Consider the following 17,928-nt stretch of genomic DNA (forward strand, 5'->3'; position numbering starts at 1 on the left):
TGAGCAAAGTCTTGGCTAGCAAGACAAAGGAGGTGTTTTTATTCTACTGTCAAAATACACTGAGCCACCAGATTGTTCTCCTTTAAATATTTTTTGAAGTGTTCAAATACTTAAATTGAACAATTTTATATATTATATGCAAAAGTTACATTAAACAAACATTCAGTTGGGGAATTTCAATACAGTAGAATCTCAGAGTTACGAATACCTCGGAAATGGAGGTTGTTCGTAACTCTGAAACGTTCATAACTCTGAACAAAGCGTTATGGTTGTTCTTTAAAAAGTTTACAACTGAACATTGACTTAATACAGCTTTGAAGCTGTACTATGCAGAACAAAAATGCTGTTTTTAACCATCTTAATTTAAATGAAACAAGCACAGTTTCCTTATCTTGTCAAATCTTTTTTTTTTAAACTTTCTCTTTATTTTTTAGTAGTTTACTTTTAACACAGTACTGTATTGTATTTACTTTTGTCTCTGCTACACTGGGTCTGACCCTTTCATAAGCCGACCCTATATTTCAGGGGTTGGAAAACTTTGACTCTCGGCCCGTCAGGGTAAGCCACTGACGGGTTGGGACGTCTTGTTTACTTGGAGCGTCTGCAGGCATGGAGCCCCTCAGCTCCCTGTGGCTGCTGTTCACCATTCCCAGCCAATGGGAAAGCTCCACTGGCTGGGAACGGCGAACTGCGGCCACAGGGAGCTGAGGGGCTCCATGCCTGCAGACACTCCAGGTAAACAAAACGACAATGTATTAGATATTCAATTCAATGATTCCATTGAGTTTAAAATCATCAAATTTTGATGTAGACCCATTTATAAGCTGACCTCTGCTCTTTGATGCATCACTTTTTTACCAAAAATATTCGGCTTATGAACGAGTATATACAGTAATCTTTTTTTAAAAATAACAAAACACAAAAATATATACCGTCTGGCTACAATGATTATCAGCCTCATGTTCTGTTCTCTAAGTAGACTTCCTAGGCGTGGGGGAAAGTAGGGAAAATTAGATAATTATGGCAACATACTAACGTATTTAACAGATCTGGTTCCTTAAGATGTGGATCCTAGAGCTCCTCCTCTAGTTCTTCAAGCCTTCATGATGTCTTATGCATCTCCAAGTCTAGCAACCAGTTGGTTTTAGGCTTTGTCTTTTGTCTTTCAGAATTCCTTAATCCATATCCTAAGGTTCTGGTAGTTTCCTCTGTTACTAGTCCTATAAATGGATCTACCAGTTGCTTTAACCCAAGTTAAAGGTTTTGGATATGGGTTCTGAAGCAACAGATGTGTTTCACTGCAGAAAAGAAAAAACATAACAATTAAGAGATTTTCTAGCCCAACTGGGGTATTTTTAGCTGTCAGTTGGCGGGGGGGGGGAGGTTAGCAGTTGTGAGTTGCGGTATTTTGGGGTATTTTGCTGCCCTGCTGCTGCTAGCTGCACTGCTCAGAAGTTCTCAGGAGGGAGGGAGCCTCCTTAGCTGTCCTGCACCCTGCCAAGAAGTCCCACACACCACGTGTCTCACGTTGTGTCCCTCCCCTTAGGTGACGTTTGCCTCGTGCGCAGAATTCTTGTACAAGGGAAGCAGAATTTCTTTTTCTGGAGAAAATGTGCTGCAGTTTCAGCTTTTGCCCACCTGAGGCTGCTGTGGTGCCAGAACAGCCTCAGCTAGCTGAGGCTAACTAGTCTGGTGGGTGGCGGCAGCAAACAGCTAGCAGGCAGGTGGTGGGTGCATTTTTATTCCTCAAGTGAAAAGTCACAGCAGCCTTCTTGGAGGAGGCAGAGCAGGCCACACAGGCTGCTGGGGTGGGTGGGTCACAGGGCCACTTGGGGATGTGGGAGGAGGGTTCCAGGCAGGCTCACATGGGGATGCAGGAGGGGGGCTCCAGGCAGGCTCACAGGGGGATGCAGGATGGGAGGCCCCAGGCAGGGCCATATGGAGAGGCAGGGGAGCAGTGAAGATGCTGTGCCTAGGAGCACGTACGGTATAAAAGCAGCGCTGCCTATATATGTATTTTGTTCCTCACACCACATGGATTTTCCTCAATTTGACTACAAGTTGATGAAACAGAAGGACTACTGAGGTTTCTTCTCTACATGAATACAATATATGTTGATAATATTGATGCTTCCATGGCATTGCTTAGATTGACACTAAAATAACTGCATTTGTCAGAAGTTTATTGGTGCTCTTGGCTGCATACAGTACGGAATTAATAGAAACCAGAGAAGTAGACGTATAGGGCCATATCTTCACTGCAAAAAAAGGTTTTTTACCAAAAGTGTAATATTATAGCAGAGGCAAAAGATTCGTAGCTCATGGGCAGTAATGAATTAAGTGTCCCACTCAATCCAACTTAATGTAAAATCCCAGTAGAGACAAAGCTCTGCAGTTTTTACCTCCAGGTATCTATCTAGTCGAGGTAAATCCAAGTAGGAGACATAGGGTTGACCACTAGCTACATGGAAGTAAAAACTACCCATGCCTTGTCTCCATTAGGATTTTACATTTAGCTAGCTGTCCAGAGTTAGCTATCATGATGTAAAAAACATCTTTTTAGTAATAAAGACAAAGTCTAACATGTACCTATGCTTCAGCAAGCCAGCAACTTACTAGGTTCAAGGATATAACCACTTCTCAGGTCTTTGTTTCCTTCAGGCTTTAAACTAGGGCAACAATTCCTCTTTCCTTTGCACTGTAAATAAAAAGATGTTCTGCTAGTCCAGAAATAAAGGTAATGAAGACAGCACTCTTTATATTGATGTGCTTCCTGTCTTGTTTACAATAAAAACTATTTTGTCTTTAGAGAGGAAGTGTTCTAAGAAAAGCTTTTATAACAGGTTCAGAAGTATAAAAGCCATTTCAAGAGGAGGGCATTTCTACCTTTTATTTTCTTAGTCCTTGAAAGGGCTTTTTAAATGTTAACAGCTCTGACTGCCTTTCTCAACTGATGCTCCTTTCTCAGCTCTTTCCCTTTATAGCTGTCTTTTTGACTGCTCTTACCTTTTCCCCTCCTTCTCCTCTAGAAAAAAAAATCCAGAAAGAGACTAGACCTGAATTTTTGGTTGGCATCATAATACTAAAATATATAGCCTGAGACACTGAACAGATATCCTGTGCACATTAGATTTCAATTAAAAATGATCTTCCTCACATTTCCACTCATATATTGTATATTTTCCACTCTCCTTTGTGGTAATAGCTATAGGTTGCCTGACGTGATCACTGCTAAATTGAGCTGGTCAGAAAAGAATATTTTCAGCTAAAAAAAAATCTGAAAATTTCAAGAGTTTTGGTTTTTCAAAATTGTTCAAGAAAAAACAGAAAATTTTCAAAAGAAACAGATTTTCTGCTAAAATTTCCTTTTTTTAAAAATAGCTATTTTACTCTATAAATATGTTTCAAATTAAAAATATTGACCGGCTATACTGCTAAGCTTTCTTATAGAGAGGTTCTGCTAACATTCCCTTTTCCCAGAGGGATATCTACTTTGAGGATCAGAATTTTCTGAGTTACAATTAAAAATCCTAAACCACTTAGGTTGCTCCTAAATGCTCTGAATTATATGGGCTAATCTGTTAGCATATTAACAATTGATCCAGACCAGTTACACTACACTTTGTATTTAGTGTTTCCATAGTGCTTTCAACGTGCACAGTGCTGTGCAATAAATCCTCAACACTGCCTTGAGGCAAAGAGATATATCATCCCAATTTTACAGCTAAAGCAGAAAGGTGAAATAACTTACCCAAGGCCACATAATGAGTCAATGGTGCAGCCAGGAGTATAATTCAGGAGATCCTGATTCCCAATCCCATTCCTCTACATCAAGCCATTTCTACATAGTCAGCTACCAAAAAGCTGTAGATACTATACAAGATTCTTCAAAGCTAGGGAGACCTTGCAGAAGAGTTTCCATTATAGCCCCCTGCTTTCACATACTTACAACTTTCCAAAACATTCACCTTTAGAACTGAAATTTTCTATGCTTTTATCTGCCCAAAGTTTGAGAAAAATCTATTTAGACATTTTTCAACTCAGCTAAAACAAAGCTGTAGCCACGCTTCTTTCAAAACAGAGGCTAGAGCTATAACAAATATAATTGAAGTCTGAAACTCAAAACTTGGCAGAGACAGACAATCCTCACTGAGGTCATTATTCTGTGTAATTTATTTCCAGTAGTTCTCACAATGCACTGGGCTCTTTCCAACTAGAAAAGAAGGCATGCTCCCCACACTGAGAGCAGAACTCACTATATAAAGACTCGGACAGAAGTCTGAGGGGAAAGTTATCAAATAATTTTGCCACCTCACTGTTCATCTATTTTTCAGGATAATCAATAAATACATTAAACATCAATTCCAATACCCCACCATTAACCTTTGTCTCTGCTGAAAGCCAACCAGATATTCTTACTCTGCTTTTTGACTTGTGGACAGTTTTTTCCCCCATGCCATGACTGAACTTCTACTCATCACTTCATGACTACTCAGTTTCCATAACAGCCTCATAACAACCTTGTGAAAGGCTTTTGGAAAGTCCAAATGTCATCCAGACTGTTTTTACCTCCTATTTTGTTTACCCACTCAAAGAATTCTAACAGATTGGAGAAGCATAATTTTTCTTTACACTGACATGGCCTTTCGTCCCTATCACATGCATCTAACATGAATTTCATAATTCTGTTTTTAATTATAATTTACCAGCTTTCCTGGTGCTGACGTAAGACTCACTGGTATACCAGAATTACTTAAAACACCTCTACAAAGAGAGGTACAAAATTTGCCATCCTTCACTCCTAGCTGATTTTAATGAAAAAAGTCCATAGTTTTGTTAGAGGATCAATCACTTAATTCTTATGTTACTCCAGAAGCCTTGGATCAGGGATGGCCAACCTGAGCCTGAGAAGGAGCCAGAATTTACCAATGTGCATTGTCAAAGAGCCACAGTAATACATCAGAAGCCCCCCCTGAGCTTCCCGCCCCCCAGCGCCTCCCGCCCACAGGCAGCCCTCCCTCCCCACACCTCCCAACCAGCTGTTTTGTGGTGTGCAGGAGAGTCTGGGGGGAGGAACGAAGGCACTGCAGGCTGAGGGGAGGGGGCAGGAAGGGGTGGAGTGGGGGCAGAGTCTGTGACAGAGCCAGGGGTTGAGCAGTGAGCATCCCCTGCCACATTGGAAAGTTGGCACATGTAGCTCCAGCCCCAGAGTCGATGCCTATACAAGGAGACGCATATTAACATCTGAAGAGATGTGGCTCCGGAGCCACAGGTTGGCCACCCCTGCCTTGGATGAATACCATCCAGTCCTGATGACTTGTGGCTCTTTAATTTAGAAATCCCTTTCCTCAGCCTTCCTGCACGTACACACATCTTAGATTGAGTTTATTGCAGGTCATTTGTGAGAGCCCATTATTAAAATACTACCAGGACATCACTGTTCCTATACAACTAACAATACAATAAGCCACGTGGATCTTACTATTTTACAAAAACCTGCACTGCATATCACAGCAAGCCACAATTTAAAAGAAAGCTCATCTGCGCTTTGGGTTAGTTTTAGAATATAACAATATTTCCCATTTCTTTGTACTTTTCTTAGAAAAATAAACAATAAATTGCAACATTTTGCAATTTCATTCCTTAATGATGGTGTATGAGCTCTTAGCAATCTGAGAAAATGTGTGTGTATGTGTGAGGGAGATCCACAAGCATTATTTACTATGTCTATTACTATGATGCATACGAACCCTAATTCTGAAGCTGGACACCACTGTGCAAGGCACTATATAAACACAGAACAAAAATATAGCCCTCACCCCAAACAGCTTCCAAGCATGACTGTTACTCTCTGAGTATGATACTTAGCAAAACTGTGGAACCCCAAGTGAAATATAAAGAAAGAAAAAAGAGAAAACGAAGGCACATACACCAGTGACAAATGCACTCACTTACTTTAGGTAAATGGTTCCCTAAGGTCCTAGGTCTTCTGAATTTGAGTCTCATGAGAAAATATCCTTGCTTAGGTCCTCATGTAAGGTACCTTTTTAGAATTATGGGATAGGGCATGCATGGGCTGTAGATTTATAGGCTTCCACTGCACCACATAATGGCAGAAAAGTAGTATTGCAGCCTCCTATGGTGGTGAATTGTTTATTTTTTCTGGTAGTGCCTTTTCTTGGGTGGATAATCACGTTATCATTTACAGCTGCACCCAGTCAGGGCTCAAGTCCTATTGCACTAGGCTCTGTACAGATATAACCACTTGCTAGGGCAAGCCATTGAAGTATCAGATAAAAATTGCATTAAAAAAAACCCACCACACAAATATAAATGAAATTCACATTAGCATGCACATTCCCTGCCTAACAGAACATGGGACTGTTTTTACCACATATCTGGTCCCCAGCTGCATATTCAGGAGAAGCTACTCACAACCTCATGTCCCCTCAAGTTTGCCCAGTTCTTTCCTTCTGCTCTCACCAGCCCAGGAGGGCTCCGAGCCCTGTCACCTACCAGTGGAAAGTCGTGGAAAATGGCCAAGTATTGTTATTTCACAGCCCACCTTACTTGAGGAGGGGAAGCCCATAGTACCCAGGAGGTGGCTATGCCCTCAGTGCCTAGGCTAGGGTGACCAGATGGGGCTTTGTCTTATATAGGTGCCTATTACCCTCCACTCCCTGTCCTGATTTTTCACACTTGCTGTCTGGTCGCCCTGGCCCAGGAAAAGCCGGCCAGCTTTGTGACAAGGGCTCACTGCTTTGGGCCCAAGATGGGAGGCCCTGGGAGACTTTAGGCTTGCACACAGGAGGCGGCGGCGGGGGGGGGAGTCAAAGCAAACTCAGTGGGGGGCTCTCGTCACACCAGCAGCGGAGCGGGCGGGGAGGAAGCTCCTGGCTTTTATCAGATAGGCGGCGCAGAGGGGAGCTGGGTTCCCTTAACACTCGGCCTCAGACTCTGCGGCAAGCACGATTCCATACAAAGCGCGGGCGCGGCCAGGCAGCCTCACAAGCGCCCGTGTTCACCCGCCGAGGGGAGGCGAAGGGTTTAGCACAGAGTAAATGGCAGGTTTGTTACGCCGGCGGGGCCGGGACTCGAACCCGCTCCTGACAACCTCGGCGCGTTGCTATTGAGCAGGACCCGGCTATTACGGCGCTACCATCACCACCCGCGAGGACCGGGACGCTTTGCGCCTTGGCCAATCATGGGCCGGTACCGGCCCCGCTCCCGTCGCAGAGGATTCTGGGCCGTGAAGTCTCTCCCGCCCTCCCCCAGCGCGAGTCACCAGAGAAGAACTACAACTCCCAGCGTGCCTGGCGCCTGCCGGGCTATTGACCTGCTCGCGGGGGCCGCCGCCGTGTTGCCGCCCGCCTGGCCGCGAAGGAAGACGTGAGGGCCGCGGCCTGGGCGCCGATCCCGCAGCCTGAGGGAAGATGAGTTCGGCCAGGGAGACGCAGCCCCGCCACGGCATGAAGCGAGCGGCCTCCCCCGATGTGAGTAGCGCGGGGGCCGGGCCGGGCCGAGCCTGGGGCGAGGAGGGGATTGGGAGACGATCCCTTCCCCCGGGGTAAGGGCGGGGGTGGCGGTTCGCGCCGGGCAGGCCCTCAGCGGCCTGGTGTAGGTCAGTGAAGTGACCCAGGCTCCGTCCCGCTCCCGGGGCTCTGACGCTGCCTGGTGGCGGGGAGGGACCTGAGGCTTTTCACCGGGCTGAGCCGCCGTGTGTCCCGCTTGAACAGACTCGGCCCTGCTGGGAAGGCCGCCCGGCCGCCCTCCCTAAGCAGCCAGGGGGGAGCAGTCGGTTCAGAGGGGATGTGCCTCCGTGCCGGGAGCGCTGCTGGCTGCATTCATGCCCAGTGCTCGCTCTATAATGGACGTGGTCTGTTGCCACTACTAGGCCAGCCTGCAAGCCGCCGGCCTGGGCTGGGTACCGCTCCGCGCTTGCTCTGCCTCCTGAAGAGGCCCAAATCTCTGTCCATTTTCAAGATTTTGTTTGATAAGTTGATAGGCGTGAATCTTGATCAAGTTCAAAGGCGGCTTGTCAGTTAACTGTACGATTATTTTTCTTTTGCTCCAGCTGAGTTTTCTCTCTTCCTTCCTATGCAAGTTCTTCGTGGGTTTATTCTTGCTAGATATGTTAGCTTTCTGCAAATGGCTTCAAAAATCAGAATCCATGCTTGCATTTTTAAAATTCATTCAATGGCTTGTTGATGTTATAAGATCTTTTTCTAGTGCCTGTTGACCACCTTTTGAGACTACTGCATCTAAGTCTGTTTAGTTTATTAAAAGGCCTTCCTGCTCCCTTCCCTGCTCACTCTTCACTAGAGCCTATTTATTAAAACAAACAAACACAAAACAAACAACCGTGTCCTTAAAACACTTCTCAAAGTTGATATTATTAAATGAGCGAGTTAGGTCATGTCATGTCCAGGGGGGCCCTAGTCATGTATTGAAATTGCATGACTGTAAATGTTGCATCATAGTGTATTGGACAAATGCACAAATTATGTATAACTTGATTTTATTTAATATAAACAAGCTTTTAGATGGAAACTGATTTTTTTTTTTTTAAATAATTTATTACCTTCTATCTTCCAGCAGGGATCGAGCAGCTGGGAGGCAGTAGATTTAGGTAATGAAGAAAGAAAGCAAAAGTTCTTGAGACTTATGGGAGCAGGAAAGGTGAGATTTTGTTAATTATCTATTTAAATCCAAGCATTCCGTGTAAATAAAGGATAGTTGCTATTAGGAAAGGATTTTTCAAATGACAAAACAATTCACTGATCACACTGAAAGTGATTGCATAGTGTGTTCTGTTCTTTTTGGAAGTGAAGATGTTACTGTTCTTGATAAGATAGTGCTTGTTTAAGGTAAAAGTTTTCTTTAAAACATTATACTTAACGTTAATCTGTGCATCCCTTTGTACATAACTTTAAGTTCTGGCAGGATTTCTGCATTTAACAGTCGTAGTTATAATCTACAGTTATTTCAAGGCCACAAACCACTTACTACATAGTGTCTGGGCTTGGCTACACTTACAAATTTGCAGCGCTGCAGCAGGGTGTGAAAACACACCCTCTGCAGCGCTGCAAAATGCGGCGCTACAAAGCGCCAGTGTAGTCAAAGCCCCAGCGCTGGGAGCCGCGCTCCCAGCGCTGTCCGTTATTCCCCAGAGGGAAGTGGAGTACGGACAGCGCTGGGAGAGTTTTCTCCCAGCGCTGGCACTTTGACTACACTTAGTGCTTCAAAGCGCTACCGCGGCAGCGCTTTGAAATGCAAGTGTAGCCAAAGCCTCTGTAAAATGCAATATCAGAATACTGGCCTGTTACTCCACAGTTAGCCTGGGTAGCACTGCTTTGCAGTAAAAAAGGGCTCCAACTTCACCTCCGACAACTACTGATTCTAAATAATTGTTTTTTCAGATTCTTATATCTTTAGATCACCTGCAAAATAGGCAGGAACACTTTCTAGCTCACCCTTATGAGAATAACCAACAGCCTAATGTTTTACACATCAACCCCCCGCCCTCCTGCAAATTGTTGGCTCCAGACAAATGAAAGTTTGCTTCAGATGATTGGGATACAAAGGCTAAATATAACCGCAACCAGACTGGAGTAACTCAGTAGCAAACACAGTCAGAGGGCTTGGAATTAAATTACTTATGCAGGACAAAATCTAAATCCACTTACATGTGTGGACATTGCATTATTGTAAGTTTTGTTTTTCATGAGATTAATGTAGACGGTACCCAGCGATTGATTATATAATCACAAGAGACCAATATTGGAGCCTGAATGTTTTCATATGTGCCTAAAATACAGTTTAATGTTGCGATTTTTTTTCTTTTATACAGGCGGCAATTGCTAGATGGGGTGGCTTTTAGTTAAATTGGAGGCAAAAATTAAAATTAGCCTTCCCTTAAACTAATTACTTTTCTCTAATGTTGTATTTCCCTAATCTGGTTGAGTCATTATTCTCTGCCCCTAACAGAGTAATTTAGTGCTGTTGGCAATAGTAGCATGACCCCGGCTTAACCTAGGGACTTACATAAACTGTAGGTTGGGCTTTCCCATTCAGGGCTGTGGGTTAAGGCACATTGGTCACATCTTTGCTTATCCTGTGTGGGTGTTTCGTTGGAAAAGAACATACAGGCCTATGGAGCTATCAGTTCAGTCCAGCAGGTGGTCTTCTGTCCAGTAAGGGAATGAGAAGGAAAAGCAAAAAATAAACAAACAAAAAATAAAGTTATGTAGGGGAGGATTCTGAGCTGCTAAGTAATTTCTATGGGAATCGAAGAAAGGTTGAGTTATTACTGTAATTGGCAAAACCTGGGTTGTAACTTTAAACTTTATTGTGCATTATAATACTGGGCTCAGGTGATCTATTTTCCTTCATCCTGCTGCAACTTCAGCAGGGTTGTAGTCATCCCCTTTGGAGTGACACTGGCAAGTAAAAAGGAAAGGAACAGATTTGGGGGTTGGGAGGGTACCTAGGGTTTCCTCCAATATGATCAGTGGAAGGTAAAAATGAAGCTAGCTTTGTCAACAGATAGTCATTGGCTGGTGAAAGAGCTCATTAATACATGTTCTCTCCCCCCTGAAAAAAATCTTGGTGATAGACGCACCCTACTACTCACTATCCAAGAATTCTAGTATGTAGGTAGAGCTGTCAGAGTTCACAATAAATTGCATTTTCTTTTAGAAAGAACACACTGGCCGCCTTGTTATCGGAGACCACAGATCAACTTCTCATTTCAGAACAGGTCAGTTTAATAGCTGATACAAATTAGAAATCTGTAAACTAACATTGATCTAGGGAGGCAGAGCTGAGTCCTTATACCTTCACTGCTGTTGCAGTGGAGGCTTTCAATTTTGTGACTAAAGCTGAAGAAAACAAGTCAGATTCTGGGAACTGGCATAATCTCATCATCTCTTACTAGTCAGTATAGTGACTGAAAAAGGCCTAGTTTTGCTGCACATGTCTACTTCCTCCTGCCCAGATTCAGCAAAGCACTTCTGCATGTGCTTAAATTTAAGCACATGCTGAAATGCTTTGCAAAACTGGGGCCCACATATGCTGTCTCCTTTGTTTTACTTCTATGTCAAGAAATCTTATTCTGTGTCGGACGGTGACTGTAGCTGCAGACTGATAGGATGCACTGTATTATGCTTCACGCATCATCACCAGTTACACTACCAGCTGATGACCTTTGATGGAGGATGTTGTGCATAAATCAGAATTGGGCTTGACTTTTCAGAGTCCCTGTTGATTAGGTAGTCCTGATAGTCAAAGCAAGACTTTTTTCTTTGCAAACTTTGAGATAAATTGCCATGGATATAAAATGTACAAAACTATGACTTATTTCTAGTCAATAGATGACTCTGCAAGTCCTTGTTTTTCCCATAGTCAGATTCTGATGATTAATTAGCAGAAGCCAACATATCTCTGACTTTATCAAGTTTGGAATAAGAGCTTTGTTAAAACTTCTCTTAGCTGTATAGAATCGGAACTGCCAGACTCCTCTGCATTTTTTTTCTCCAATTTGCCTTGGTAGTAACAGCTTCTTAGCTGATCTAGACCATTTGGTCTAGTGGATAAAGCACTGGACTGGGATGTGAGAAACTTGAGTTCTGTAGGTGGTTCTGTCACTGGCCTGTTGGGTGACCTTGAGCAAGTGACTGATGATACTTACTTCCTTTGTAAATTACTTTACAAAGACAGATGGATATTTGAAAGAGTTAAGTACTATTATTGATCACCAGCAGGAAGTTGTGATTAGGTTTTGACAAGAGGCCTGCTCCTTGCTAAAAGACCAAAGCAACCAACTTCCTATGTAAAGTAATCTTCATCTCCTCTCCCCCTGTTTCCCACAGTTGGCAGTCTTTTCCTCCTTTAATAATAAAAACATATATAGTTATCTTCAAAGTACTGTACAAACACTAATTCTCACAGCAAGGGTAAGTAATTATCTCTCATTTTATAAGGGAGGAAGTCAGTGGCAGATTGGAGTAGAACTAGGAGTCCCTGTCTTCTCTCTCGCAGTAAACTAGGGCCAAGGGTGGTTCTTCATTTTACAATGTAGACTGCACCTGGATAGACATATTGCCTTATTGAAATAAATTGTAATAACTTATTAAAATAAGCAGCAGGATAGCATAGAAAGCAGCTATTTAATAGACATAAGAAAGAGCTAATTTTCAAATTGCTTCCCTTGGCTGGTGAAAAGAAAGCTAAGCAGGTTTCATTTTATGCTGTTAAGAATTCAAATGTGCGAGATGAAGTGGCTCAAGGCAGAGGTAGTTCATCTAAAATGTAGCAGGTTAAGTCCAGTAGTGAACTTCTGACTTACTGCTGTGTATGTGTGTGCTACTTCATTTTAACCATTGGTTTGCAGTGCCTTGATTTGCCAGTGTAGAGACTGCTTGCTGCACAAATGAATGTCTTGAAGCTCCTGCTCCAATATAACACTTTTATCTTGCTATGAAAAATGGCAATAGTGGCAGGATGGGGTAATGTTCAAAATGAACTGTTCTAGTGTAGACACGTGGTTGATTTTACAAGGTAGTATTACATTCTAGTAAACCCTGTTTATAGTACTATCCATGGTACAATATGAGCCTGTGGTGAACTTGATAATCTATCATTCTACCTTTATTACAATATAAGAGTATTTTACTTTCCTGTTGAACAATTAATTGTTCCAGGCAAAGATAACTTTACAAGGAAGATGGTGTATTCACTATGCAGCAAATAGTCAACACAATAAATTGTATTAAAAATATTTTCATACAGTGCTAAATCCTAAAGATCTGGTAATTTTGTGTAATCAGATGTTTTTGTTAATTTGACTGAACCATAACCAAGTACACTGGACATGCAGGGGAAGAAGACAAGAAAATGAATGAAGACCTAGAGTCTCAGTTCCAGCAAAGCATGGACAGCACTATGTCCGGAAGAAATCGACGACACTGTGGACTTGGTTTCAGTGAGGTAGTAGTTTACTTACTCTTATTGACGCAGACAGGCTTGCTCCAGTGGGCAAAGAGAATGAATGACAAACATTCCATGGCCATTTTTTAACAACGTGTCAAACTTACTCTAACCCAGAGTACCCCTATAAGTTTACCAAGTACAAATCTGCAGGAGCCAAGAGCTTCCTGGGCTTGGACACAGAGGTACCAGTGAGAATTCTTGAGCACCTGAAAACCTTGATACTCTACAGTATGTACAGCTAGATCACATTAAGCTCCTCGGAGATGTAACATAGCAGCTCTACCCAACAATTTCACATAGGAAATGAAGAATATTTTATTCAGCTGACTGCAAGGGGAATTTAAATAGATAGAACACTCACCAAAATAATTATGGGACTCACACCTGCTGTGGAATCTTTAATGACTACAATAGTTAAGGCTTTTTATATCTTCCAAAAACCAGCACCCACGTGAGAGTAGCACGATGCCTTAAGACAAGCTAGGGGTATCCATTCAGTGCTAACTCAGGAGTGCCCTCCCAATTGCTAGCCCCATTTCTTGAGATTCCCTAGGAAAGGTTGGGGGATGCTTCCTCTTCATGTACTGACCCAGATTAAACTGCTTTAGCTCCAAGAGGTTCAGTCAGAGCCTGAGGTGCTATGATTGCGTGCTCCAATTATAATTATGTTGTGTAGTCCAAATGCGTGAGGAGGGGTGGGGAGAAGGAAATTTGGAAGAGATAGGAAATGACTATTGGACACAGATGAAATCTTCAAATGATCCTGTCTCTCCTCAGTCATGTAGTTATGAGGCAGTCTCCAGGGAGGAAAGGATAGGGCCACCACTGCCTAGAGGAGACACAGAAAAGTGAAAGAAGACAAAATAAAATTATGAAACTATCGTACCTCTTTAAATGAAGCCTAGAAACAAGATACTTGAGCATGAAGTTGAAATATCAGTGAATGTTTACTGTTGGTCAGAGCTAATACTGATAATTGTAGAAAACTTTGAGGTTGCTAGACTTGAGTTAAAGAACTTGTGCCACACTAGCAAACTCTTACTATTCCAAACACACATGCACTTCTTCCCTAGAAAGGCATTTTCATGTAAATAGACACTATACCTGTATTGGCCCATCATTATCCGATTGTGCATTGAGAATTTCTTCCATAGTACTAAGTGCTGTATTTGCCAAATAGCGTCAGGTTTACAAAGCATTGCAGTCTTGCGCACGAGTCCCAGATGACCCTCACATAAAAATAATGTGGCTCACGTTAAAGTTGGCTACAGTATGGCAGCAATTCTCTTGCATCAAGCATGACTCTCTGAACTCCTACCAAAGCTAAAGTAACGAGGCAGTAAAAACCTTGCATGCTCAATTGCATTTGATAATGTTTCCAAGTTCTCTTTGTTGGTTCCTTCATGGTGAGTAATATGAGGCTACTGGTCAACCACAAAGTAGCTGCATATTGTGTGCACACACATTCCTGCTAAAAAAAAATCCTTCCCGGAATAAAGCATTATTGTTTAAAAACTTACGTCCTTTGCTGTTTAAATGTTAGCAAACAAAATGGAGAGGGTCCAGTTACTGCATTAGTAATGTCAAGGGATCCTAGATCTTTAGTATCATTTACCAGTGTAATTCAGATGTTATTAAGGAAGTTGACAATCAGTCATTCCAGTATCTGACAGACTAATCCTCTCTATATTAAAGACTAAGATGGGTCTTATCTGGTACCTCTGTGGTTTAATCTCATGTCCCATCTTCAACCACTAACACAAAAGGAACAATGTAGCAACTAGTGAAAACTCATTGAATTTGTATTTAAATGGCAAAATTAGAGGTTGCTTGGGGGAATGATTTAGCTTCCTTTTGTAATCTGAATTTTATTCTAGCTGGAGGAGGCTGAAGGACAAGATGATGTGAACAGATACTCTCCTGAACCTGAAAGTCCAGAGGACTCTGAAAGTGACTCTGAGTCAGAGCAAGAGGAATCTGCAGAAGAACTGCAATCTGCTGAAAAAGACAGTGAAGCTGATGATCCAGAAAGCAAGAAAGATGTGAAAAGCAATTATAAAATGATGTTTGTTAAATCCAGCGGCTCATAACTTCAGGTCTAATAAGTCTTTGTATTTAAAGTACAGTAAGCCTTTTTGTTAGTGCAAAGTGGAGGACTGCTTACAGCACAGATTTTTGTATTATGATTTTAAAAAAGCCCTTTTAGATGAGAGAAAAATAGTGCTTGCTTTCAGATGCCATGGATGACATTTTTATGGGCATGAGTGTAATTTTTTGGGGGGTAAAGTATAAACAGATGCATTAGGACAAAAATAAATTTAATTGCCAGCCTCCTTTTACAATATTCTCTGAACCCACTCTCCTTCCATTGTAGTTATCAAACCTCTGACACTACTTTCTTTGATTGGTGTCCTTTTGTCTTTTTTTTTTTTGAGATATAAGGTTTCATTGGAGTTGCCTGTTAATGTATTAATTATGATACAGTAGCAATGACATCAGTATTCTGCAGTGTAATGCAGCTTCAAATCTTGGTTCTGTTTGGTGATACCAGCAGTACAGTCTGACATAATTGCCAGAGAACAGGTTTATTCATTTAGGTCCTGATTCTGTAATGAGTTTCTGTGGCAGAGTCCTACTGCTGTCTGTGGCACTCCATCAGTGTAGGGGGCCCTACATCATAGCAGGATGCAGAAGAGGGCCTTTAGGGTACATCTACACAGGGATTTAAAAAAACTTTTGGTGGCCAAGGTGAGCTGACTTGGGCTTGCGGGGCTCAGGCTGGAGCCTGAGCACTGGTAGCCTCTGAGGGAAGAGGGTCTGAGAGCATGGGCTCCAGTCTGAGCGCAAATATCTACACAGCGATACCCTGCAGCCTGAGCTCAGGTTATCTGACCTGGGCCAGCCATAGCCATGCCACAGGTTTTTCATCCCTGTGTAGATGTACTCTTAGTTACTTCTCTGGGCCTGTTTTTAACAGCTATTGTACAAGAGGGATACATTCTGCAACTAGCTTGATGATCTTGGGTGTAGATATCCCTTTTGAAATGAAGGACTTTGATCCTGTAACTGCTTGAGTTGCAGTGTGCATGAGAGCTATGTAAAAGCAGAGCTTGGGGAGGGAGGTTGGTCTCATATTAACATGTTAGTTTTAATAATTTCTCTCTACAGAAGTGAGATTTGCAGAAGATAAAGAACCGAACCAGGAAATGAGTTCATGTGAAGGGAAAAGATACTTTGATATGGAAAATGACAGGTGCCTCAATTAGTTACCTTTTTTCTTCCATATTGTATGCATTGTCTCAGCTATTGTAATGGCATCTGTTTGAAAAATAATCATCAGATTTAATCTGAGGATCATAAAAGGAATGCCACATTGCATATGTTCTGAATGCATTTCTTTATGGGAGAGCAGAACTTCGTCTGCACTGTAGACTTTGCAAGAAAAAGCTTACCCGAGGCTCTTGATGAAACTTATCACTTTTTTTCTGTATCTGGTAAAGCTGTGTTTCTAATTTACTGATAATCTGTTGCAGTGATTATTTCCATACTGTTTGCTAATTTGTATGAGCTGAAATATGTCCATTGATTGTAAGATAATTGAAAATTAGTACTTCAGCCTCAGCTACACTGAAAGACTTTGAACAAATGTTACTTTATGGAAAAAACAAGCAGTATTAAACCAGATACATGTGATTATACACTAACTATGACACACAAAGTGACTTTAATCAGAATCTGCATTTACTTTTTAACCTAGTTTAACATGACCTTGAGCCATAACCATACCATATTTCACATTAAAGGAGTAGGGCTATGACAGGGGAAAGGGCAAAGAAGTGGCTGAACTTTTGAATTAAAAAAACCGACCAGAACTAGAACTTGACCAGCAAATTATTTGATTTGTCTCCCCCTCATGTTATTAATTTGATCCTTTCTATACGTGTGTACATTTCTGCAATATGCAAGGAAGTAACCTAATATTATATACACAGACAACCCCCTCCCCCATATTTACCAACTACCTTGTTTAGTTTTAGTGGTTAAAATGGTGGTTATAAGCTGCCAATATTCATAAAAGCACCAGGAATTCATCTGCTATTTTACAGAGATGTTGAATCACTGACCATCTTTTCAACCACTCTCACTATCTCTAATGCATAAATAAAAATTGGGAAGAGGTCATTATATTAACCTTGCCTGGTGAAATGCGTGATTATGCTTTTTCACCATCGAGGAGTTTGCTTTAGCTAAATCACCTTTTCAGATATATCTACACAGAGAAGATATGTAGGAACCATTTTGCTTTTAATACATTTATCATTCGCTAATGCCTTCAGTTTGCCTAGTAAGGAAAATATATGTGAAATTTGAAAGTGTTTCACTTCTGTGTCAGTAAGGGGAAAACTATTAGGATATTGTCCCAAAAGGAAACATCTACAAGAATCCACCAACAAAACTGCTGCCCTGCAGGTTTTCTCAATTAGGACTTTAGTGAGCTGCCTTTTCTAGTCTCAATGGCTGGCTTTTCTACAGAAGATGAGAAAAAATCTGAAAATCAGCTGCTGCAATGAGAAATCCCATCTAGCACATAACTGTCAACAGTCTCGTGCTGTCATGGTCTTCACCCATACTCTGAGTGGAACCAACGTCCGTGCAGCACCTCTGTGTTGTGGAGTGTTCAGCAATCCATAGCTCTAGCATCAACTCAGTCTGGTACATCTCTCCTAATTCAACCTTCCTGAAGGCCTGATGTCAATTTCCTCCCAGCTAGAAAGTTTAGCAGCACTTATGTCCACAGTCAGGTTCTTTTAAACACAGGTTTAAGAGTGCTAAAGAAAGAGCAAAAATTTGACTGACCTAGCCAGTCTGGGTGTTTTATACACACTAACAAAAACAGGATTAAAAGTCTTAGATCCTCATCCTGTGACTAGTTGCATG

The 17,928-nt window shown here is 42.0% G+C and overlaps 3 protein-coding genes across 4 annotated transcripts in view; 1 reads left to right on the top strand and 2 right to left on the bottom strand.

The window, feature by feature from the left end:
* Positions 1-6,039, bottom strand: part of SOX6 (SRY-box transcription factor 6) — a 501,080-nt gene extending 495,041 nt beyond the window's left edge. The window contains exon 1 of the mRNA XM_039533636.1: positions 5,956-6,039. The gene's annotated coding sequence lies outside the window, so the exon portion shown is untranslated. The remainder of the gene's footprint in view (positions 1-5,955) is intronic.
* Positions 6,040-7,249: 1,210 nt separating this feature from the next.
* C4H11orf58 (chromosome 4 C11orf58 homolog) lies at positions 7,250-17,713 on the top strand. 2 transcript variants are annotated; one of them, XM_039533638.1, is made up of 5 exons: positions 7,250-7,493; positions 8,596-8,679; positions 10,699-10,759; positions 12,878-12,987; positions 14,868-17,713. In XM_039533638.1, exons 1-5 carry the CDS (start codon positions 7,434-7,436, stop codon positions 15,078-15,080), a joined length of 528 nt encoding a protein of 175 aa, XP_039389572.1. In that variant the 5' UTR covers positions 7,250-7,433; the 3' UTR covers positions 15,081-17,713. The 2 variants fall into 2 exon arrangements, with proteins under 2 accessions (XP_039389572.1, XP_039389573.1); XM_039533639.1 differs by having other exon boundaries at positions 8,599-8,679.
* PLEKHA7 (pleckstrin homology domain containing A7) overlaps positions 12,996-17,928 on the bottom strand; it is a 310,525-nt gene continuing 305,592 nt past the window's right edge. The window contains exon 28 of the mRNA XM_039533620.1: positions 12,996-13,819. Within this exon, the coding sequence (XP_039389554.1) occupies positions 13,776-13,819 (44 nt within the window). The 3' untranslated portion in view covers positions 12,996-13,775. The remainder of the gene's footprint in view (positions 13,820-17,928) is intronic.

Source organism: Mauremys reevesii, linkage group 4 (assembly GCF_016161935.1).
Source record: "Mauremys reevesii isolate NIE-2019 linkage group 4, ASM1616193v1, whole genome shotgun sequence".
Classification (NCBI taxonomy): Eukaryota; Metazoa; Chordata; order Testudines; family Geoemydidae; genus Mauremys; species Mauremys reevesii.